Below are 26,601 nucleotides of genomic sequence, written 5' to 3' on the forward strand. Positions count from 1 at the left end.
ATAACAAAAACTACAAGACTTTGTTGAGTGAAACCAAAGATAACACAAAGAAATAGAAAGACGTCCTGTGCTCATGGACAGAAGAATTAGTATTATTAAAATGTCCATACTATCCAAAGCCATCTATAGATGCAATCATTTTCAAAGTCCCATGGCATTTTTCACAGAAATATTTTTTAAAAACTTAAAATTTGTATGGAACCACAAAAGACTCCAAATAGCCAAAGCAATCATGAGAAAGAACAAAGCCAGAGGCATCATGCTTCCTGATATCAAACTACACTACAAAGCTCTAGTAATACTGCCATAAAAATAGACACATACATGAATGGAATGGAATACAGAGACCAGAATGCAACCCTCACGTAAACAGAGAACTAACATTTGACAAGAGTGCCGGGGACACCCAATGTGGAAAGTCTCTTCAAAAATGACTTTGGAAAAACTGAATAACCACATGCAGGAAAATGAAACTGGACCCCTGTCTTACACCAATCATGAAAACTAACTTGAAATGGATAGAAGACTTAAACATAAGACTGATACTGTGAAACAACTAGATGAAAACCTAGAGAAAAGGCTCCTAAACATTGGTCTTGGCAGTGATTTTTTTGGATATGATGCCTAAAGTACAAACAACAAAAGCGAGAATTAACAAGTGGAACTATATCAATCTTAAAAGCTTCTGCACAGCAAAAGAAACAATCAGCAAAATCAAGAGACCACCTACAGACTAGGAGAGAATGCTTGCAAACCATCAATTGGAAGAGTTAATATTCGCAGTGTATAAAGAACTCATAAAACTCAATAACAAAAATCAAACAGTCCAACTTAAAAAATGGGCAGAGTAACTAAATAGACATTTTTCCAAAGAAGGCATACAGATGGCCATCAGGTACATGAAATGATGCTCAGCATCACTAATCATCAGGGAAATGCAAATCAAAATTATAAGATATCACCTCACAGCATCCAGAAGACGAGATAACAAGTATCAGCAAGGATATGGAGAAAAAGGGATCCTTATGCACTAGTTGATGAGGATGAAAATTAGTTAAGTTCCCACTGTGGGAAGCAGTACAAAGATTCCTCAAAAAATTAAAAATAAAGCTATCATATGATCCAGCAGTTCCACTCTGGATGTTTATTCAAAGGAAAAGAACTCACTATCTTGAAAAGGTACATCATCCCTATGTTCACTGCAACATTATTTGCAATAGCCAAGACATAGAAACAACCTAAGTGTCTATCAATAAATGAATGGATAAAGATAATATGAGATAGATAGATCTCACATTACTAAAATGTAAATATTATTCAGTCTTGAAAAAGAGGGAAATCCTGCGATCTTTGATAACAAGGCTGGACCTTGAGGAGATTATGCTAAGTGAGATAAGTCAGTCAAATACTGCTGATATCATACATGGGAACCTAAAAAAGTCATACTCTTAAAAACAGAGAGTAAAATGGTGATTACCAGGGGCTGTGTTATGGAGTATTAGAAGATGTTGTTTAAGGGTACAAACTTGCAACTAGTAGATAAATAAATCTTCAAGAGCTAATGCACAGTATAGGGATTATAGACAGCAATACTGTATTATAGAACATAAACCTAACTAAGAGAATAGATCTTAATTATTCCCACCATAAAAAAGAATGGTAATTATGTGATATGGCAGAGGTGTTAGCTAATACTACAATGGCAATCATTGCGATATATAAATGTATCAAATCAACATGTTGTACACCTTAAAGTTACATGATGTTGCATGTCAGTTATATCTAAATAAAAAAACAAAGTTCTCAAATCAACAAACTAACTCTACAATTCCAAGTACTAAAAATAAGAACAAACTAGGTAGTTCCATGGTTGCCTAGTGGTTAGGATTCCAGGCTTTCAGTGCCATGGCCTGGGTTCAATCCTTGGCCAGGGAACTGAGATCCTGAAAGCCACACAGGGCAGCAAAACAAAACAAAACAAGTAAAAAACTAAATGTGAAGCTAGTAGAAAAAAAGGAATAATGATTAGAGAAAACTGAAATAAAGAACACAAAACAATAGAGAAAATTAGTAAAACCAAAAGGTGATTCTTTGAAAAGAGCAACATAATTAACAAACCACTAGCCAGATGGGCTAAGAAAAAAAAAAAAGAGAAGATTCAAATCACTAAATCAGAAATGAAAGTGGAGACAACTACTACCAAGTTTATAGAAATGAAAAGGATTTTAAGAGGGTACTATGAACAATTTTATGCCAGCAGATTGGATAACATAGATGAAATGGACAAATTCCTAGAAACACAAAACCTACAAAGACTAAATCACAAAGAAATAGGGAATCTTATTATTCCTATAACTACTAAGGTGATTGAATCTTTTTTTAAATCTCAAAGAGATATTTGTACATCCATGTTCACAGCAGTATTACTCACAATAGCTAAAATAACTTGTGTCCATTGACAGATGAATGGATAAACAAAATATGGTAAACACATGCAATGGTATGTTATTCAGCCTTAAAAAGGAAGGAAATTCTGACATATTCAACAATGGATGAACCTTGAGGATGTTATGCTAAGTGAATAAGCCAGTCACAAAAAGATGAATACTGTATGATTCCACATATATGGGGTAATTAGAATAGTCAAATTCATAGAGACAAAAAGCAGAATGATGTATTGTCAGGAGCTAGGCATAAGGGGGAAGAGGGTATTCAGTGTTTAATGGGTACAGAATTTGAGTTTTGCAAGATGAAAATAGTTATGGAGATGGATGGAGGTTAGGGTAGCACTAAATTATGAATGTATATAATACCACTGAATGGTACAACTAAAAATAGTTGATAGTAAATTTTATGTGTATTTTACAATATTTTTAATTTTTTTAAACGGAAGAATCAGCACTGACCTGAGACTTTCTTTGGTATAAAAAGAAGGATCAAAATCTTTAGAATGCAGAACAAACAAACACAAAAAGGTAATTCTTGATCTGGGCTCTTTTCTGGATCTTCATCTAAGATTGATTTAAGGCCCCTTTCCTGTCTCTTACCCCTTTTTGATTCCAAACCTTCTCTCTGCTCAATCTCACTGTACAATTTCCTAAGTTCTTCTCATTGTGCAGTCTCAAGCAGGCACACTTTCCCCTAACAGCTTGTGTAATGAATCAGTGCATCATTCTGTTTTTTTGAAAAATACAGGTGTTAACTTATCAGCATCTTTTAAGTAGTGAGTGCTTTTAAGTACTAAGTACTATGTGAGGCACTCTGAAGACTATAAAGAAAAAAAAATCACCCCTGCCTTAAAGATTCTTAGAATATATGAGAGGAGACATAAATGTCCACCCAGTATACTATCATATAATCAGAGTTATAATCAAAATGTGGTTAAATCTTGCTGCTTTAAGTGTGGTCTTCAGTCCAACAGCATTGGTATCTTTGGAGAGTTATCAGAATTGCAGTCTCTGGTCCCAGCCTGCTCCAGGTTTGATAATTCCAGGTTTGAGAATGATAACTTGGGCTCACATCCTTGGTTCCAGCTCCCTCTAACTTTGTGTCATTCCTGAGGCTGTGAATAAGAAATGCCACAGGTTTACAAGAGATAAGGATGTAAGCTGGGGGCTTGGCAGTCCATTACCTCTCTTGTTTTTGCACAAGGTTGGCTTGGTAGAGTGAGATGTCCAATAGGAGAAAGGAGCACTGAATTGTGGGCTCACAACATTTTATACCCTCAGCCACAACAGCAGATAGAAATCATTTATCTACTGTGTACGTCTATAATTTTGCTATTTGGCAAGTCACATCACTCATGCCTAATGTACAGACTTTGGGGCTTGCAATTCATGCCCTGGGATAATAGACCCTTGTGATGTTTAGTTTTATATGTCTTCTGGGAAAGAATATAATGCACATTTATTTAATCAAATATTAATTTAGGTTTTAGCTGGGAAGGTCTATTTTGTAGTTCTGTAATAGGATGACTTTAAGTAAAGAAGATTATTCTCAATAATGTGGGTGAGCCTTACCCAGTCACTGAAAGGCTCTAAAAGTAAACACTGATATTTCCCTGAGGAAGAAGAAAGTCTGCCTCCAGACTTTAGCATTGATGAGAGTAACATCACCAGGATGGTGACATAGGTCATTCCTGACTTCGTTACCCCTCACAAGAAGAACAGGGACTTCCCTGGTGGTGCAGTGGTTAAGAATCCACCTGCCAACGCAGGGTACACGGGTTCAATCCCTGGTCCGGGAAGATCCCACATGCCATGGAGCAAATAAGCCCATGCACCACAGCTAATGAGTCTGTGCTCTAGAGCCCATGAGCCACAACTACTGAGCCCGTGTGACACAGCCAGTGAAGCTCTCACACCTATAGACTATGCTGTGTAATGAGAAGCCACCACAATGAGAGGCTTGTGCACTACAATGAAGAGTAGCCCCCGTTCACCACAACTAGAGAAAGCCCATGCACAGCAACAAAGACCCAACCCAATAAATAAATAAATAAACCCAATTTATTTATTTATTTAAAAAACAAACAAAAAGAACAACTAACAACTATTCATGAACAAAGACACCACTGAGAGAATTCTAGGACGGGGGGTGAGGCTGATGCACCTGCACTGTGGCGCAAAGACCAGGTCAGATGGTGTCAGAAGGGTAAGAGGAATGGCTACAGGCCAACTGCATTGCCCCTCCCCCAGGCTGGGTCAGCACCATGCTGAGAGGTCTCCCCTGAGTCTACAGTTCCTCCAGTGGGAAAAGAGAGCCCATGGTGGCCATCCAGATCTCCTGGCATTATGGGTCCCTTCCTGGGAGTCCCCACTGTGGTCTTGCTCACAGGGATTGTGGGGGAATCTGTGGGGCTTGACTACTGGAATCTGATTGTGATGAAGAAGGCAGAAGTCCGACTAAGGACTTCATAGTAAAGAAAATATGATTTCTTTAAAACTCCAACAATTAATACCTAGTCTTGGCTGCAGAAATGTGATCTCACTCATAGCAGTTTTCCCTGGAGAGTCAGCCCAGGTATGCATCTCTTGATCTTTTCTCTTCACCAAGTGAATCAGGAGAGAAAAGAATGTGAATTCTACTCACACTTGGAAAAATTTTCTAAGAGTCAAAGTGATCCAAAGATAGAATGAGCCACCTCAGGAGATAGTGACGTCCAATTTTCAAAAATAAACTAGCAGACCACTTCAGGGTGTTATAGAGTAATTCAAGCATGAGGGTTGAGCTACATGATCTTAATGGTTTCTTCCTACCCTGAGAATCTTAGAGGCAGAAAGAATGATGTGAAAGAGTAGCTTTAGGATGGAGAGCATTGAGAACTCAGAGAGAGAGAGGCTGCTGGTAAAAAGCATTCAATAATAAGGAGGAACAGAAGGACTTAATTTCATTTGAAGTGGAAGCAGCTTATGCTGTTGCACCTAATATGATCTGGGCTTGCGAACCAGGGGAAAGAAATCTGACAATGCATCCTTTCTGGGAACTGTGACTTCCAACTTGAACTCAGGTCTGCTCATCTAGCGAACTTCCCTTCAAAGTGCTTTCCAGATTTCATAATTGAACTAAAGTTATCATGGTTTGGATGGATATTAGTTATCTACTGCTGTGAGGCAAATCACCTAAAAACCTAGCAGCTCAGAAGAACAAATATCTGTTATCTCACACAGTTTCTGAGGGTAGGTTATCTGGGAGAGGCTTAGCTGGGTGGTTCTGGCTCAGGGTGTCTCTTGAGGTTGCTCTCCAGCTCTCAGCTAGGTCTGCAGTCATCTCCAGGCTCAAATGGAGCTGAAGAATCCACTTATTTTTTCAATTTTTATTTTATATTGGGGTATAGTTTATTTACAATGTTGTGGTAGTTTCAGGAACACAACAAAGTGATTCAGTTATTCATATACGTATATCTATTCTTTTTCAGATTCTCTTCCCATATAGGCTATTATAGAATCTTGAGTAGAGTTTCCTGCGCTATATAGTAGGTCCTTGTTGATTATCTATTTTATATATAGTAGTGTGTATATGTTAATGCCAAACTCCTAATTTATCCCTCCTCTTCACCTTTTTCCTTTGGTAACCATAAGTTTGTTTTCTATGTCTGTGGGTCTATTTCTGTTTGTAAGTAAGGTCCTTTGTAACTTTTTTTTTTAGATTCCATATATTAGTGATGCTATACGGTATTTGTCTTTCTCTGTCTGACTTCACTTAGTATGATAATCTCTAGGTCTATCCATGTTGCTGCAAATGGCATCATTTCATTATTTTTTATGGCTGAGTAATATTCCATTGCATATATGTACCACATCTTCTTTATCCATTCATCTGTTGATGGACATTTAGGTTGCTTCCATGTCTTGGCTATTGTAATCAGTGCTACAGTGAACATTGAGGTGCATGTATCTTTTCAAATTATGGTTTTGGAGAATCCACTTCTAAACTCACTTATTTGGTTGTTGACAGGTTTCCATTCCTTGCTGACTCTTGGCCAGAGACCTCCATTCCTGGTCACATAGACCCCCCCATAGCCTGCTTAAATGACATCATGACATGGCATCTGGCTTCCCACAGAGGAAGTAATTCAAGAGAGAGGAATGTGAGCAGGTGAGTGAAACAGTACCCCCAAAGGAAGCAGGACTATTATCTAGAATATAAAAGATTTCCTACAACTCAATAAGAACAAAAGCTGCCAAATAAAATATAGGCAAAGTATTTGAAGAAAAATTACACAAATGAAGATAAACAAATGACCAGTAAACACATGAGAAGATATTTAATTTTCACTAGTCATTAGGGAAATAAAAATTAAAACCTACAATGAAATACTATTCCAGAGTCATAAGAATGGCTGAAATTAAAAGAGTAAAATGGCTAAAATTAAAATATCAAGCATAGTCAAAGATATGAAGAGCAAGTTGAAAGATGGTACATCATGATCAAGTAATTTATACCTTATGTAAGTTGATTTTAAAAATAAGAAAAATGTTCAAAATATGTAAACTAACACTTTTTAGAATTGCGAGGGATAGTTCACAGAGACAGAATAATACTTGGAAACTTTATTGCTCTCTACCCAGACAAAAATAATATACATACAAATAACATAATCACTTTAATTACATATAAACAATGATATATATGTAGATAGATACAGCTACCAAATTTTACACCTGAGGGAAAAATACCTCATTTTCTGATATGTTTTAATCATTTATGGGAAAGGATCATATAATAAACCTCATAGAAAAATCTCAATTAATTTCCCAGGTCAAAAATTAATAGATACTACTTTCTCACACCTCAGTGCAAAACCTGGAACTGAATAAGTGAAGTATATTTTAATTTTTAAAATACTCTTTTATATAACTTTTGAGTCAAAGTGAAAATCAAAACAAAAATTATAGACTTTTAGATATGCAATCTTTACATTTCATAAACGTGTCAGTGGTTACAGATGAACTCAGAGAACAAAATCAGAGCATTACATAGTTTCATAATCTACTTATTAACTCAATAAATATTTATTGAGGGCTTATAATGTTCTACGGAATTTTCTAAGCTCCAGGGATATAGCCAAGGACACATGTAATTTCCCTCATAGAGTTACATGCTGATGGAAGGACATAGACAAAAAAGAAAAAATAATAAACATGTAATGTTTTAGATGGTGGTAAGTTTTATGATAAAAAATTAAGCTGAATAATCGGGTGACAGAGGAATGTGAGAAAGAATGTAATTTTGTATATGGTGGTCAGGAACGTCTATGCTGAGATGACTCACAGAGTTCTAAAGGAAGGGAGGGAATCAGGCATGCAGACTTTTGGGGAACAGCATTTTAAGCAAAAAATAAAAATAAAAATAAGTAAGTGTAAAGACCCTGAGGAAGCTGGGAGTGAAACAAGCAATGTGTTAGTTTGTGAGGGAGCCAAGACATGATATGGCTCAGATCCTGTAGCATCTCAGAGCCAGAGGGAACCAGAGAGTGGACAACAAACACAAAAGAGAAGACATAACTCCATTCATTCAATAAATATTTTTGAGTACTGCCTTGTGCCAGGCATACTCTTCAGTGTGTAGGGGATTCAGCAATTAACGAGAGAGCCATATTCCTGCTCATATGGAACTTATACTGTTTACAGGATGGGATACACATAATGAATTAACTAAAAAATATATATATTATGATAGTAGCTAGTAAGTAGTAAGGAGGTAAAAAGAAAAAAGCAAAAAAAGGTTAGATTGGGTTGGCAGGGTGAGGTACAATTTTAGAAAGAATAGCCAGGGTAAGTGACATTTGAATAACGATCTTGGAGGGGGACTTCCCTGGTGGTCCAGTGGTTAGGGCTCCACGCTTCCACTGCAGGGCCAAAAAAAAAAAAGAGAGATCTGGAAAAGAAGGGGCCCATGGGATACCAATTCTGCATAGAGGAACTAATACCCCTGATCTGGATGGGGCAGGGAACCTTATCTGGAGCCCTCTGTCTTTTGCTTCTTCTCCAGCTCAGAGGTCTCCCTGTCCTCATACTCATTCACCACTGCAGCCCATAGGAGGCGGGACTCCTCCCCAGTAAAGGTAGCAGGATCAAAATGACTCTCAGAGGCCAACCAAGGAAGGGGAAGCAAGCTCAACACCAGCTCAGAGCCCCTGCCTAACCCCTCCCCAAGATAAGCAGCCAGGTTTCCTGGTTTCTGCCACTTCCCCTGAGGATGTGGCTGGCCCAGCTCTCAATGGACAGGGCATAGGACAGTGTCCATGCAAAAATGCTGCTTCATCAGGATTTAGGCTCTGATGTGACCTCAGAGAAGTGGTTTGCTAGAAGTGGATCATATAGGCTTGTGAAAACTGATGGTTAGATTTTCAGGAATTTTATGAGCTTAATATTAAATACAGCAAATATTAAAAATTAAATGATAGGACTTCCCTGGTGGCGTAGTGGTTAAGAATCCACCTGCCTGACTTCCTAGGTGGCGCTGTGGTTAAGAATCTGCCTGCCAATGCAGGGGACATGGGTTCAATCCCTGGTACAGGAAGATCCCATGTGCCGCAGAGCAACTAAGCCCGAGCACAATTACTGAGCCTGAGTGCCACACCTACTGAAGCCCACGTGTGCCTAGAGCCCATGCTCGGCAACAAGAGAATCCACTGCAGTGAGAAGCCTGTGCACCGCAACGAAGAGTAGCCCCTGCTCACCGCAAATAGAGAGAGGACACGTGGAGCAACACAAATGCAGCACCGCCTAAAAAATAAAGAAAAATAAATGATAATGATTGTTTGAATCTGAAAATGGTTTCAGTTTAATGTAATTTGAATGAGGGTGAGAAATTAGAACAGATCACACGTCATAGTTAACAAATTTATTGGCAAACTAGTTAGCAGATTAGGATGCAATCCATTTCTCAAATTACTGTTAAATTAGTAAATAGGTGTGCTAAAGATACAAATATTTAGTAAAAAGCAAAAAGTTATATGAAATTTACAATGAGTACTGTATATCTTGTCTATTTGTAAACTGTGTGATACACATCTGTCTCATAAAAAGATTATGATAAACTTATATACATGTTTACGTTCATATGTTACTGCCAAACATCCCACCCACAACCCACGCCCCCAGTAAGAGCCAGATTCAACACAGCACAGCTGAGAACACAGACTTTTATGAACCGGGGCCACAGGAGATGAGAGTGCTGCTGGCAGCGCTGTCTCACCTGAATGGCGCTGCCTGGAGCATGCCTGCCTGGTACAGGACCAGGATGCTGAGGCCCAGGAAGGGGGAGATCTTCCAGAAGCCCATGACAACTCTCTGCAAGGGAAGAATAACATCACCACCTGGAGCAATAACAAATACCATGAGCCCACCGCGCCTGCCTCTGCCTCTAACTCCCTTGCCTCCTGGTTTCATGCTAGTCATGTCACTTTCTTTCACCTTCGTTTTCTTCTCAGCAACGTAGACTGCTAGAAGATCCAGTAAGCCTGTAGCATGCTTGGTTTAGCAAAGAAACCTAGCAGGACAACTGGGTGAGGAGGTCCCAGTCCACACCCCCCCTCCCCATCACTCCACTCACTCTCACATACAACCTGTTGGCCAGGACTCCTGGAGGACAGAGTCCCAGTACCTGTCACCACAGCTTTTCCCATTGGGCAACCCAGAACTGTCCTCCTGGTTCATGCATGGTGGGGGGAGGGGTTACTGAGGACAAATATCTGCGGTTGGAATCCTTGAGAAACTGAAGTACCAAATTTTACTGCTCAGCTGCTCCACACTTTGGTAAAAAGGACCCTGTAAGAATCAAGCTGGAAAAGTCTCAAATTGGGACCCGGAACTCAAACTGGGAAGAAAGTTCCCAGAAAGTGCACCGGGGACTTCGGTTTAATGGCTGCCTGCTCCTCAGTCATTGCATCTGTTTGCCACCCGCTTGTGCTGGCCCAGGTGTCTAACCCATTTCCCGCGGTCCACTAGGCATGAGATGTGATCCATGAGAACACCGTCGGCACAAAACTGTTCCTGCATCCTGCTCTGCCTGCGGTGCCAGGGGAGCTCCAGCATCCCAAATTGACCTCAGCACGTGTGCAGCGGGAGAGGAAACTGGAGCCCGCCTCAGCGAGGGGAGAGTGAAGCAGGGAGTCCGCGAACTGAGGCCATCTGGTGTTACCTGTGGAAGGAGCCTGGGATGCACTGCAGAGTAACGCAGGTTGTGTGAAAAGACCTAAACAGAAGTGGATAGAGCCTTTGAGATAGGAAGAGATCAGCTAAGAAAAAAGTAATGCAAAGAGAAGGGGAAGGGAGGGGAGAGAGAGAAACAGAATCCCAGCTAAGCAGGAATCTCTGGGCTTACCTGGCAGCAGGAACCAGGGGGCTTGGAGCAGAGGAGGGAGCAGCAGCAGCAGCTTTGGCGTCAGGCGATGGCACTGTGGCAGAACTGGCAGTGACACTTGAGCTGGGCAGTGCCTGCCTCTGATGCCACCCAGCACCAGCAGCTGCTCTTATTTCTGCTGCTCTGTCTCTGGGATGGTCCAGGAGCTCCAAGCAACCAGTGAGGGAAAGGATCCTGAGCCCCAGAAGGACTGTGTCACCACTTATGTCCAGAACCTGGAGCATACAGGACCACTCCACTTGTTTTCTCATTGAGGTCATTGATGGCGGGAGTGGGGGGCGGGGGTGGGGGAGGTGTTGGTGGGGATCAATGAACACATGAAACGTGAGTAGGAATTTGAGGACAGTTTGCAGTCTTAGTTAACTTCTGCTGTTTGGTTTTGTGCGTTTTGAACACGCACCCGTCCCACTCCATCCCCAGCTGTGCGATCTTGTAGGGCAGAGTCCAGTATTACACAGAATCCTGGCTCCCCTAGGTTGGACTGTAGATGCCCATGCAGGTGCAGCTTGGAAGGTTAATGTGCAGCAGAGTTGATTATTCTGTGCCCAAGCAGGAGGTCTGATTCAGGCAGCTGGAATCATGCACAGGAGGGCAGGGCTTGTGGGTATCAGATACAGAGGATCAAGAACTTTGTCAAACTTGAACTCTCTTCCAGCTGTGCCTTTTCCAGGTGGTAAGATCAAGGGCTTGTAACTTCTAGCGCCTCAAAGTACTTACCTTTGAAATGGGGATCATATTCCCATCTTGAGGGAATGCTATGGTTAGTAACCACGTACCTGTTCTCCACCCAGGTAGGGGTCTAAAAGAGCTTACCAGTGAAGTTGATACGGGATTCTGTGGGATCGCGAGAACGAAGCATCTCACTGCCCCAGGATCGCTGGGTCTGCTCATGCGCAGGATCTAAGCAGCCTGTGCAGACACTCCCGCGCGGCAAGCACTGCGGCCGCATAGAGAGCCGGTGGAAGAAAACACGGATCCCCGGTAACTGGTTTTCGAAGGCAGAACCGAAACTAGCTGAAATGAGCCATGAGTGACAGATAAACAGGTCCACGCCTCAGACCTCACTGTCAAGAAGCCTCAGTGTTTCATTTGACACACCTGCCTCGCGGCACATCTCTTCCCCTTGCAGGTTGGTGGTCTTCTGGTTCAGGTCACCTTACTTTCAAGATGCCTTATTCCAGTTTTCTGCTTCTTAACCCCAGGGGTGGCAGTGATACAAGGGAATAAAATATTGGGGCAGGGGAACTGGGTATCTAAAACTGGCTTTCCTTAGGCAGGGTGGTAAGGGGACTCGCAGAAGGAATAGACGGAAGTGTACAAGTGTGCTTGGGCACAGAGCTGGGAAAGGCAAGATGTGCAAGGGAAGAGTTCAGGATTACAGATTGCGGATTCAGTGCATCCCGGAGTCTTGAAGCAGAAATCAGGGGCTGAGACCCAGACCAGGGTTCAGGGGCTCAGCAGCAATATTAATTGGTGAACGGAGCAATGCAGATACTGTGCGGCATGTCTATTGTAGGCAAGGCTTTAAAACTCAGGTGCAAAACACTTTTGCTGAAATGACTTCCAAGACCTGAGGTTTCTGACATATCAATCTTCTGAAATCGTTTGGAAGTACGTGTGCCCTTGGATTGCCTTTTCCTATTGAGTAAACCATAGCTTTCATCAGTGCAATGGTGATTACAACATGGATAAGAAATGACTACTTTAGAAGCTGGATTTGTAATCATATCACTTTGTGGGCTCAGAAGTCTACCCCTAACTGTCACATGTGCCATCAGCCTTCAAAGCCTACATTCATCCCCCACTCTGAAATCCTTGGTGGCTACAAAGGGCGAGCAGTTTAAGACAGGATACAGGGTCTGCACCCAGAGGGTGCTAACATAGCCTCCAGCAATTTCAGCTTTTCTTGCAAAGTCAGTCTCTCAGCATAGGGAGGGACTGACATTAACTCATCCATCAAGTACTCTGAATTTGTAAGGACTCCTGGTGCTGAGCTGGGGGCAAGGTACAAAAACAAAAACCAAAACTCCTTTCTTTGGCACTTACTGTCCTGTGTTTCACACCAGGTGGACTCACCCAATGTTTGTTAAATAATGGAAATTAATTTGCTGTGGTAGATTTACCAGCCAGTCTCACTGCTATTATAAAACTCTAATCTAATCCCAGCCAGCAGAGAATCTGGACCTAGTTAGGTAGTGCAGCTTTTAAATTGGATTTCCAAATTGTGAGCTCAAACATTTCAGAGACACTCCTCTCATTGTATTTGACATGCAGAGTTAGTTTCCCCATGAAAGCTTCCAGGAACTAGACAGGGAAAGGAAGGTTAACCCTAGGTTCTTGGGATAGGGATGGTGGGTGGGAAGCTCAAGAGGGAGGGGATATGGGGATATATGTATACATATAGCTGATTCACTTTGTTCTACAGCAGAAACTAACATTGTAAAGCAATTATACTCCAATAAAGATGAAAAAAGTATATAGATATACTATATCCACTCTAATATACCATTAAAAAAAAGTCTAGAGTGTCCTAGTATGAGACACAAAACCATTCTCTGAGTGCATCCCTGGTTTACCATGTGAACTCAAAGTTTAGACCTTACCATGTGCACATTGCTTATATTGCATCCAGCCCCACCTGAGACTTCTTTTAACTGAAGCACTAAACTGAAATTCATCTTGAGAAAGTTGCGAAGGAGAATACTGACTGAAAAATAGTTACTTGATTATTTGGCACTTGATTGTACAGTCTTATTTTATAACTTTTAAACCTGGAAATCAGGTTTAAAAGTTTAAAAGGTTTAAAAGGTGGAAACAACCTAGTTTGGAAAAAACATTTTGACAACATTCTGATAAACTCTAATTGCAGTATTCATTTCCATACTTTTAGATTCCTGTCCTATTTTTCAAAACTTTTTCCAATTGAGGTATAGTTGATTTACAAGGTTGTGTTCATTTCTGCAGTACAGCAAAGTGATTCAGTTATACATATAGATACATATAAGTATATGTACACATATAAATATATATTTATATATATATACATTCTTTTTAATTTTCTTCCCATTATGGTTTATCTCAGGATATTGAATATAATTCTCTCTGCTATACAGTAGGACCTTGTTGTTTATCCATTCTATATATAATGCTCTGCATCTGATAACCCCAAACTCCTAGTATGTCCCTCCCACACCCCCTCCCCCTTGGCAACACAAGTCTGTTCTCTGTGTCTGAGTCTGTTTTTGTTTCATAGATAGGTTCCTTTGTGTAATATTTTAGATTCCACATATAAGTAATATCATATGGTATTTGTCTCTCTCTTTTTGACTTAGTTCACTTAGTATGATAATCTGTAGGTCCATCCATGTTGCTGGAAATGGCATTATTTCATTCTTTTCTTTTTTTTGGTGGGGGGGGGGCTTGAGTATCCTGTGCTTTTATATGAAGAATTTTTAGAAAGGTGATTTATCAGAGTGCACAAGAAACTTATATCTGGTTGAAATTCTGTAATTTTTTTTCAATATTTTTCCTGTTTTATTGAAATATAATTGACATACGGCATTTTGTAAGTGTGTGGTGTCCAGCATAATGATTTGACTTACATGTCGTGAAATGATTATCACAATAAGTTTAGTGAACAGCCATCATCTCATATAGATGGTTGAGAATTCGGTAAGTTTCCATGCATTTGAAAGGCTTATTCCTTTCATTCTGTACAATTTATGTATGTAATAGACTCAACAGCAACGAAATCACAGCAGTAACCACCTCAGCAGCAGTAGCACAACAGCAACAATAATTTATTCTCCTCAGACTAGGGGAAGTTCCGGGCTGTCCAATTCACTGGAGAATTTCAAATGAAAATTCATTGGATGGGGTTCTGCATGTAAGGAACTTGGAAATCACCACTTTGTCACAACAAGTGCAAAGCTGAAGAGACTGGAAAAGAAACAGCTCCTCTAGGATCCTTAAGAGAGGGAACACAAGGCAAACCTTTGCCCCCAAGACTGGGGAGACAGGCCGTGAGCGATGGCTTACTGGAGCAGAGCTCACAAGGAGAAACCTCAGTGGGAACAAGTGCTGGAGCCAGTGCTGTGACAAGAAAACCTGAACTGTAACTGAAGAACTGCTGGAGACACAGCATGGACACCTCTGAGAGTTAAAAACTCTGGGGGCATCCAGTCATAAGGGGTCCCCTACAGTTGTGTGAATTTTAAGTCCAGGTACTCAGCCAGCTTCTCAGAGTACATAGGGGGAAAAAATCCCCAGGTGGGATTTGCCTCCAGGAGGTAACCTGGTTCTCTCAGTAAATAACAGAAAAAATGCCCTTGTGCATCCAGAGACGGAGGGGAAAGGAACCGTTTTGAAATACACCGAAACACTTTGTTCCTACGAAGGCCTGCCCTCAGGAGACAGCAGTTAACCAGAGCCAAACCAGAAGGCATATTATCATGGCCCACTGACCAGAAGAAGGGAAATCCCCGGTTACAGTCAGCTCTAGCCTTGCAACTGCCATTAAGAGCCTAGAACCAGGGATACAACTTCAGTAGATTTTAAGTTAGACAAGGAAGCAGAAGGGCATTCATGGCAGAAGGAAGGAAGGGATATTGTGTTCTTGGAGTTTACCTGGCTTATCATTCTTGGAAAACGAGAGGGCCTAGCTGACTTTCCTACAGAGCTGAGTTGACTTCCCCTTGGGGTGCTTTTCCCAACCACATAGGCATCTTCTTTGCAGCAGATACCAAGAGTGATTCCTTCCAAAATCTGCAGGCCATTTCTAGGGTGACTTCAGCTGCCAGGGAAAATGCTGTGTGTGGTAAACCAGGGCCAGGCTGGTCACTGTGAGGGGTGGATGGACTCAACAGGTAACACCAAGGAATTACTCTGGATGGGTTCCTCTGAGATGATTAAATTTTTCCCTTGGTTCAGCGCCATCCAGAATGGCTCTGCTCTCCCTGAGTAAGAACAGTGTTCCATAGACAAGAGGGATAGAAATAGGAATCTTCCCACTGTACAAGAAGTTCCTTACACAGACAGCTCCTTTATGAGCACTGTTAGGGAATCATAAGGTGCACGTGAGGGAATTTCCTCTATAACTGGAGTTTCCTGAGATGGGGAAGAATATGTCTTCAGGGTCTTATACAACTGGATTTGAGTCCTGCCTTTGCAACTCACTTATGTCCTTGAACAGATAATAATCTCTTTGAGCCACAATTTCTCAACATGTAAAATGGGAAGTAACAATATTTTATGTTAAACACCAGACACATTGCTTGGCAAGAAGCAGGTACTTAAGAGTGGTGTCTATTATTATAACAAAAGCTTATCTGACTACATCAGCTCAATATGATAAATTAAGTAAAATCAATACACACTCCTTTGCCTTCTTAAAAGGAAGGAAATCTGTGTTTAATTCTCAAAATGAAACCAATTGCCTAAGCCACAACAAAATGAATCTGCCTTCCCCAAACCTTACAGATACCTGCCTGGCCATGATGCAGGCTCATTGCCCAGCAGGACTAATGACAATTTACAATGAATATATGGCACATTGCCTGGCATGGAGCAGGCACTCAAGAGTGGTAACTACTATCATCATTATAACAAAACTTTATCCCTGCTTCTTCAAGTGCCAAATCACACCAACTTGTATGGCACACTAGTAAAATGTAGTACATACTCCTCTACTTTCTTAGAACGAATAAACTGAATACAATTTCAATCCTTTCTTGAAGATCTATTGACACTATCATAAAATTATTACTTAATACATTGACATGAAGACAGTGCTGCTCTCAGGGTTATAAGATGTGTAGGGCCAATAGCCCCAAACTAGACGTAATCAAGCTGTCAGTTCTTTTTGATGACTAATATTTATATAATGTTATGGTTATTCTCTTTCATTTCTTCCCATCAAATTGTCAACCAGCCCTCTTGTTGGTGTCATTGTGACTATATTTAGCAATAATCTATCCACTTGCATTTTCATTTAGTGTGCAGTAAAACTAACAACAAGTAAAAACAACAAAAAACAAACTTAATATACCGGTATGGAAACAAAGATATTGAGACCTGGTAAATAGATATTGAGACCTGGTAAATACTAGTCAAGCAATATAATGTGTCTCTGTGGTTATCTGCTCAGTTAATCTGTACTCAAGAGAACAGAAATAAAACTTGTTGGAATCATGTGTAAATGTGGAGCAAACAGATCCTGAGTAAGCATTTAGGAGTGCTTTTAATCTTGTGTAACTCTTTTCATCTTGTATAACTGTAACTCTAACCCATTAAACTATAACTCCCCATTCCTAGCAACCACCATTCTACTTGCTGTCTCAAAAGGCAGAATAGGAGTGGAAGATAAAAATAGCAACCAAGAACAATGCAACAAATAAGAAACAGTCACAAATATAGTAGATACTGATCCAACTGTATCAGTAAACATATTTGAATGTCAATAGTCTGAAGGCACCAGTTAGTAGACAGAAACCATCAGAGTGCATCAAAAATCAGGACTCAACTATATGTTGTCTGCAAGAAACTGACTTTAAATATAAAGACAGACATGAAAGTAAATTAGTAGAGAAAAATATACCATGCTAACAAAAGAAACAGGAGTAGCTATTTTAATTTCAGACAGCCAACTTCAAGGAATGGTATCAGGGATAAAAAAGGGCATTACATAGTAATAAGGGGGTCATTCTCCGAGAAGACGTAATACTCCTTAATGTGTTTGTGCCTAAAAACAGAGCAACAAAATATGGGAGGCAAAAACTGATAGAACCGCAAGGAGAAATTGATGAACCCACTACATAGCTGGAGACTTCAGCACCCCTCTATCAGAATTGGACAAATCCAGCAGGCAGAAAAATAAGTAAGGACATAGTTGAACTAGGCAACAACATCAATCAACTGTATATAATTGACATCTACAGACTACCTTCACAGAAGCACAACACAGTTTTCTCCAGCTCATATGGAATGTTCACCATGATAGATCACATTCTGGGCCACACAACCAACCTTAAAAATTTAAAAGAAAAGAAATCATACAGTCTTTGCTCTCAGACCACAATGGAATTAAACTAAAAACAGAAAGCTACTGGTAGCAAATGTACCACTCTGGTGGGGGATTTTGATAATGGGGGAGGCTGTGCATGTGTGGGCTCAGGAGGTATGTGGGAAATCTCTATACCTTCCTCCCAATTTTGCTGTGAATCTAAGACTGCACTAAAAACATAAAGTGATTTTTAAAAATTGTTTGTACTGTGTAAAGAAGGGGAGAAGCCCAAGCTTTCCATCAGTGATCCATGCAGGTGGATCTATGCATCATTGGAGGAGGGGAACATCAATGTTTAATTAACACTCTAGAGATAAAATTGAAAAATTTTGCATGTATTGAGTATGAAAATTATATAAAAATCATATTGAAATAGAACAAAGCAAAAAATTATTAATATTAAAACTACAAACAACTGAGTTCCAGCTGTGTGTCATGCACTATGTATATGTTCTCTCTTATATGCTCAACATTTTAATAAGATGAGTATCATTATCTTCATATTATAGGTGAAGAAATAACAAGAGAATTTGACTTGAATTGATTGTACTTTCATGGTGTCATTGAGGCTCTGAGATGCTGGAACATGGTTACTCTGCTGCAACATCAGGTAAGAAGTCTCGTCCTCTGGACATGACACTGAGTCAGAGGAGGACGTAGGCATGTTGTCCTGCTTCAGGGCTAATGTGATTTGTAGTCAGAAGCTCAATGGCCAGGCATGAATTATTTACAATTCCTGTACCAACATTTGGGAGATTGACAACTTTGCAGCAGGAAAATGTCAATGCTGCCACTTAAGTAAATTGCTAAAAAATAAAACCAAATCAGACCCATAATAGCATTCACAAAATAATTTTAAATACTTCAAAAGTTCAAAGAAACAAAAATCTAATAACTTCTTAAGTTGGTATTATGCGTTGTTTCACCTTGTCTGAAATTGTGATTGTTTCAGGAGAGTGTTTTGTTTTGTCAATGGATGCAGTGGAGGAAAGGGGAAGGGGAGGAGTGCTGGGATTCAGGAGATAAGGTTCTAATTCCTACTCCTAACCCTAAATGGTGTGACTTTGAGAAAATCATTTGGACCTGTATTTCCACATTTGTCAAACAAATCTCTTAGATTGAGAGATTTTTAAGTTTCTAATTCTGACATTCTACAAATATGCTGTAAACTTCATGCTATCTTTAACAGTATCTTTAACACCAAGATAGTCACTATTTGGCTTCCTCCACTTGCCCTGGAAGGTATCATTGTCTACTGAAAGAACAGCTGAAGGGGTCAACATAAAGGAGTGAGGAAAATCATTGTATTTAAGTGATGTGGTCAGAAAAGGCTTCTACCACCACCAGCTGCTCAATATAAGGAGGGGAGGATTTCAAAATAGATAGGAGGAAGAGGGGGACAGATACCTTGTTCTTGTATCCCTGACACTAAAGGATGTAATAGTGTCCTCTGAGAGGGGAGAGAGCTTGCCACCTGGACTGGCAGCACCATATTTTCTCTTCTTAATAAAAATGAATCTACAACTGACTCCTAGTCCTTGCATGCATGCCATGCTTTCTCCAAGTTGTCAGCAGATGCTTTGTAATGTGGCTGCTTAATGAGTTTACCTATAGCCTAAAGCATATATCTAATTGAGCCTGAAAAAGAAAGAAGAAATGAGTAAAACCAATCTCCTAAGAATGATTATGGTCTCTCAGGGAGGTAAGACTCACACAAATGAAATGATTAACTAACAAGTACCTACTGTGTAGCACAGGGAACTATGCTCAATGTTTTGTAATAACCTATAAGGGAAAAAATCTGAAAAAAAAATACATGCATAATTGAATTACGTTGCTGTATACCTTAAACTAGCACAACATTGTAAATCAACTATACTTCAATTTAAAAATAAAGAAATAAAAATAAAGAACAATAAAAGAGAATAAGCTCTTGTTTTCCTATTGCTGCCATAGCAAATTATCACTACTTCCATGACATAAAACAATACAAATTTATTAACTTACACTTCTGTGACTTGAAATCCCACATCCAGCATGGCTCTCACTGTTCTAAAATCTTGGCAGGCTTGTGTCCTTTCTGGAGGTTCTAGAGGAGAATCCATTTCCTTTCCATTTCCTGTTTCTAGTGGCCACCAGTGTTCCTTGGCTCGTGGCCCCTTCCTCTATCTTCAGAACCAGTAATGGCGACCCGAGTCCTTCTCACATTGCCTCACTCCAACCTCCTCTTCTGCTTCCCTCTTCTACCTGGAAGGAGCCTTGTGATTTTATTGGGCTCACCTGGATAATGCAGGATACCCTCCCCATTTGAAAGTCCTCAATTGAATCACATCTTCAGAGTCTCTTTTGCCATGTAAAGTAACAAATTTGCATTTCCAAGGATTAGGATGTTGATGTCTGGGGCCGGGGGTCCTTACTCTACCTACCAAGATAAGTAAATGCTGGGCTGATTGGCAAGGACAGTAAGTGCTGGGGCTTGGAGAAAGAGACTGTTCTGGGCTGGAGCAGTGAGGAAGCCTCCCAGAGCAGGTGGGCCAGAGCCAGAAAGTGGCTAACCAGAGGGGAAGTAACAGAGTGCCTGAAAAGGGAGAGCATTTAGTGGGGTGTGGGACAGAAAGTAGGAGACCACTCTTCATATCAGGTGCCATCCTCTGTCCCTCTTCTGCTGGGAACAGAGTCCCCCTGAATCTACGACCTGTATGGCTGGCTGCATTCACTGCCTAGACAGCTGTGTCTAGGAATCATGAAATCTCAGCTATCAGATGTTCCTTCTCTAGCAGCTTCCAGTTTATTTGTGTTCTTCAATATTCCTGTTCATTTGTGCTCCAGAGAAAGGGGAGCTAGTGAGTGAACTGGTGTCATGTTTGATGAAACTCCAGTAGAGGTGGGAAACGGACTGCTTTGCATCACATAACTCCAGTCCTTGACAGGTTATTAGGATGCAGTTAAATCATAAAGTTGGTGCATGGACTTTGAGCCCCATGCCTTAGATACTTCTACTAGATTCCTTTGACAATAACCAAACAACAAGGCTTTTAATTAAGTGATGATTGGATTAAAGCCCACACAAAAAAAAACCACTTTATTTTTTTAACCTGTGTCCAGTATTTAATGATGCATGCAGGTTGGGCAGGCAATAGGAAATTGTTAACACATGGCAGATGCACGTGTGCCCCGGGACTTTTCACCTACCGAACTTGGAGAAACTTTCTAATTTGTCCCTGCTCCCAAGAGACATTGTGATCATTATTTAGGTGTCAGGCTTCTGGAGCTTTGGTGTATGATTCCCTGATCCTTCGGTGAGACATACCAACTGACATTAGAGCCTAGAACCAAGGATACAACATCAGTGGATTTTTGGGTTAGGCAAGGAATGAGAAAGGCATTTATGGCAGAAAGAAGGAACGGGATATTGTGTCCATGGAGTTCTCCTGGCCTCTCATTCTTGGAAAATGAGAGGGCCTAGCTTATTTTCCTGTAATGTGGAGGTGACTTGCCCTGGAAGGCTGCTTTTAACCTTTTTTAATCTTTTAATCATTTATGGGAAAGGATCATATAATAAACCTCATAGAAAAATCTCAATTTCCCCAGTTCAAAAATTAATAGATACTACTTTCTCACACCTCAGTGCAAAACCTGGAACTGAATAAGTGAAGTATATTTTAATTTTTAAAATACTCTTTTATATAACTTTTGAGTCAAAGTGAGAATCAAAACAAAAATTATAGACTTTTAGATATGCAATCTTTACATTTCATAAACGTGTCAATGGTTACAGATGAACTCAGAGAACAAAATCAGAGCATTACATAGTTTCATAATCTACTTATTAACTCAATAAATATTTATTGAGGGCTTATAATGTTCTACGGAATTTTCTAAGCTCCAGGGATATAGCCAAGGATACATGTAATTTCCCTCATAGAGTTACATGCTGATGGAAGGACATAGACAAAAAAGAAAAAATAATAAACATGTAATGTTTTAGATGGTGGTAAGTTTTATGATAAAAAATTAAGCTGAATAATCGGGTGACAGAGAGAAATCTGAGAAGGAATGTAATTTTGTATATGGTGGTCAGGAACGTCTATGCTGAGATGACTCACAGAGTTCTAAAGGAAGGGAGGGAATCAGGCATGCAGACTTTTGGGGAACAGCATTTTAAGCAAAAAATAAAAATAAAAATAAGTAAGTGCAAAGACCCTGAGGAAGCTGGGAGTGAAACAAGCAATGTGTTAGTTTGTGAGGGAGCCAAGACATGATATGGCTCAGATCCTGTAGCATCTCAGAGCCAGAGGGAACCAGAGAGTGGACAACAAACACAAAAGAGAAGACTTAACTCCATTCATTCAATAAATATTTTTTGAGTACTGCCTTGTGCCAGGCATACTCTTCAGTGTGTAGGGGATTCAGCAATTAATGAGAGAGTCATATTCCCGCTCACGTGTACATTATAGTATTTACAGGATGGGATACACATAATGAATTAACTAAATAAAATATATATTATGATAGTAGCTAATAAATAGTAAGGAGGTAAAAAGGAAAACACAAAGAAGGGTCAGGGTGGGTTGGCAGGTGAGGGGCAGTGTCAGAAAGGATAGCCAGGGTATCTGCAGGAGATGGGGCCATGGGGTCAGAGCATTCTGTAGAGGGGTACCAGCAGGTGCAAACACTTGAGGGGGTTGGTGCTGGTGGATACAGAATGAGGGGTAGTAAGAAGGCCAGTGTGAGGGAGAAGTAGGATGTGGGACCAGGCAGTAGTGAGAGTGGTGGTGAGAGGAGAGGAAGGGAAGATGAACTTGGACCTTGTAAGTCATTGTAATGCCCCAGGTGTTTACTCTGTGAGATGGGGACTCAGTGGAGTATTCTGTACCTCAGGGAGATGTGGTCTGATCTACCTTTGCAGATAAGGTTGGGGTACTGTTTTGAGTACAGACTGAATGGAAGCAAAGGTCATAATTCTATGTGCTTCTGAGAAAATAATAGAGTCAGTGTGTAGAAAGGGATGACTTTTCCAATTAAAGAATCCCACTTAGGAGGATTGGGGGGGAATGAATTGGGAGACTGGAATTGCCATATATACATTACCAATAAGAAAAAAAATACCAAATTATACACTCTAAATATATGCAGTTTATTGTATGTCAACTGTATCTCAATAAAAGTTCTTAAAAAAAAAAAAAGAATCCCACTTAACTGTCCACCAGTAAAACTTCCAAGTAACCTTGGAAGTTATAGTCAGCAGTTGGTCACTGGCATTTCCAACAGATGCCAGGGATGTTAATGCTGTGAAATTTTATATCGAATAAGCCTTTACCTCCTATGACATCCCAGATTCCTTCTAATACTAAGCATCTCCAGTTCTACGGCACGTATCACCTCAGTCTCCCCCAGTTAGAATATAAGCTCCATGAATGCAAGGGGTTTTGTCTATTCTGTTCATTCCTCTGTTGCTGGAGCTCAAATAATGTCAATAGCAGACACTCAATTATTAAATATAGGAATGTGTCTGTTAAACTTATTGCAGTACCTTGAGCAATGCGCTCTCCTTCTCTGCATCTCAGAGTAAAAAGTTGGATTAGATGGTATCTGATGATCTTTCCAAGTTAGCCAGTCTGTGATCCCCTTTAAGATTGTGAGCCGTTGTTCTAAAGGGCTTTGAGGGCTATGGGGCATATGAAGGGGTGCTGTTGGGAGGAAAGGCAGGGATGGGGAAGGGCAAACCTGAGTCAGGGAGAAAAGAACAGATAACTTCTGCGACTGGGCTCTGAAAATAAATGTGAATGTGTCTTTGAGATGCAGAGGGTTCTAGTTCCAATAAAGATGTTTCACTAGACACTGAGGATACAGGATACTGAGGTATCATTGCCTCATTTGAGTCAACCTGGGCAACGAAGTGTTCACAGGTTCCTGAGGTTCTCATGGGAAAAACGACATAAATAACAGCAGGGACTCCTCTTAAGTGTATTGGAAATATATGTTTTATCTTGATGAAGTGCACAAGTGAGAACATTTCTTTAAACTAAGAGTTCCATTGAGGCTCAGCATTACTATGAATCTCAAGACACCCCCAGGGCAGCAATTTCATGTGCCCCCGAGGTTTAGCAGAGCAGCCAGCAGGTTGGGTGACAGGGCCCAGATTTGCTACCAGATAAGCCAATGGCACATGCGTCATATTTATTGAATACAGATAAAGTATAAAATAAATGTATAAAATATAATGATAAAAAAGATGCACACTAGGTAACTGCAATGATTTTATTCTGCGTTGTTTATTTCAAGCAAAAAAAGAGTGTTCTCAACATCAAGAAGCATGTATACATGGGTGTTTTCCATGCTGTTTTTTTTTGTGAGTTGCTTTCATTGCAAATTAAAAGAAGTAGCGTTCAGCCTCATAGTGACCTAGGAGGAAAAAAAAGTAACAACTATTACTTATTAGTTAAGAGGCTATTGTCATGTATTATCCAGTTACTTTTTATATTGATGATACTATTGTTGCCTTCAAGTTAGATGTGGAAGCTGAGGCTGAGAGAGGCTCTAGCCCATGTCATATAGTTAGCAGAGGACAGACACAGGATTTGAACCCAAGGCTATACTCTGAACTCAGATGTACGTGACATTGTAGGGTATGCTGCAAAAGGATAGGGTAATTACCTTTCAAACTCAAATGCTAGAATAATCACAATTATAACCCAGGGAACCATGTTTTAAATAAATAGGATCTATATTTCCTGGCAGAGGATTTCAGTGGCACAGGGAGAGATTGGAAAAACAGAGAGAAACGAACCCAGGTTCTAGGGGTTTCAGCTGTTAGGACTTTCTGTTCTTTCTCCAGACACTGGTGTGGGCACCTTCCCCTGTGGATTTTTCACCCATATGAACCCACAGAGGGTTAGAATGTGAACTGCACCCCCGGAGTACCCAATCATTTATCCTCCCATCTGACAGTACAAAGGGCAGTCACCTTCTTCCTAGAATCATTTCACTGCTCAGATCCAAAAGTTCCTGCGGCGCCCACCGAAGATTCTGAAGCCCATCTTGGTCGGCAACAAGTTGCTCTTCACCATGCTCCCAGATCTGCTCAGCAAGCCTGCCAGCCGATGGGTCATGCAGGTTGCAGTGTTGCAGGCTCTCTTCTGGGCAGTGATGCTGATTTGCAGGGTGGAGAGAAAGAAGAGACCTGTTAGAGTTTGAGTGCAGGTGCTGCCCCACGGAATCATTATGGAAAATTACTGCTCTCAGAGTCACCAATAAACCTTAAGTATTGCTGCTAGAAACAGGCATCACAGTAGAAAATCATAGGCCATTAGGGGAAATGCCACAATCACTCCCCATAGACACTTCCTGGGGTGTCAGAAAACCCAAAGGTGGCTCTGGGATATGCCTTCCTGGGCATGAAGGAGGGAGGGGATGCCCTGAGCTCAGCGGGGCAGGGAACTTCACCTGGAGCCCTCTGTCTTCTGCTCCTTCTCCAGCCGACGGGCCCTCATCTGCTCATAATCATTCACCATTGCAGCCAGTAGGAGGCGTGATTCCTCCTCATCGAGCGTAGCAGGATCAGAGCGACTACCAAAGGGCAACCTAGGGAGGGGAAACAAGCCCAACACCAGTCCTGAGCCCCTACCTAACCCCTCCCCAGGATAAGAGGCCAGGTTTCCTAGTTTCTGTAACTTCCTCTGAGAATGTGGCTGCCCCAGCTCTCAATGGACAAGGCGTGAGGCCAGTATCTATCCCAAAATTCTGCTTCAGCGGGATTTAGGCTCTGGTGTGACCTAAAAGAAGTGATTTGCTCCAAGTGGATCATACAGGCTTTTGAAAGCTGATGGTTAGATTTTCAGGAATTTTATGAACTTAGTGTTAAATACAGCCATTATTAAAAATTAAATGATGATTATAGTTTGAATCTGAAAATCGTTTCAGTTTAATGTAATTTGAATGAGGGTGAGAAATTAGATGTATAGGTGTGTATCAGATTTAATAACATATTCATTGGCAAAGTAGTTAGCAGATTAGGTAGGATGCAATCCATTTCTCAAATTATGGTTAAATTCGTAAATAGGTTTCCTAAAGACACAAATATTTGGTAAAAAGCAATAAGTTGTATGGAATTTACAACAAGTACTATGTATCTTGTGTCTATTTGTAAACTTTGTGGTACACAACTTTGTCTCATAAAAGGATTATGATAAACTTATAAACATGTTTACATTCATACATTACCACCAAACACCCCCCCACCCCCCCCACCCCCACACACAACTCCACCAAGAGCCAGATTCAGCACAGCACAACCGAGAACATAGAATTTTATGATTCAGGGGCTGAGGGAGGTGAGAGCATTTCTGGCAGGACTGTCTTACCTGAGTGGTGCTGCTTGGAGCATGCCTGCCTGGTACAGGACCAGGATGCTGAGGAGCAGGAAGGGGGGAAACTTCCGGAAGCCCATGACGACTCTCTGCAAGGGAAGAATAACATCACCACCTGGAGCAATAACAAATACCATGAGCCCACAGACCCAGGCTCTACTCCTGCCTCTGCCTCTAACACCCTTGCCTCCTGGATTCATGCTAGTCATGTCACTTTCCTTTACCATCGTTTCCTCCTTAGCTGGAAGATCCAGTAAGCCTGTAGCATGCTTGGTTTAGCAAAGAAACCTAGCAGGACAACTG

At 40.8% G+C, this 26,601-nt stretch overlaps 1 protein-coding gene across 1 annotated transcript; it reads right to left on the reverse strand.

Annotated features, from left to right (window-relative positions):
* Positions 1-24,921: 24,921 nt before the first annotated feature.
* Positions 24,922-26,378, reverse strand: LOC130861686 (calcitonin receptor-stimulating peptide 1-like). The gene is made up of 3 exons (XM_057750780.1): positions 26,293-26,378; positions 25,376-25,513; positions 24,922-25,081 (listed from the first exon to the last, which is right to left on the reverse strand). Exons 1-3 carry the CDS (start codon positions 26,376-26,378, stop codon positions 24,922-24,924), a joined length of 384 nt encoding a protein of 127 aa, XP_057606763.1.
* Positions 26,379-26,601: the final 223 nt, after the last annotated feature.

Source organism: Hippopotamus amphibius, chromosome 9 (genome assembly GCF_030028045.1).
Source record: "Hippopotamus amphibius kiboko isolate mHipAmp2 chromosome 9, mHipAmp2.hap2, whole genome shotgun sequence".
Classification (NCBI taxonomy): Eukaryota; Metazoa; Chordata; class Mammalia; order Artiodactyla; family Hippopotamidae; genus Hippopotamus; species Hippopotamus amphibius.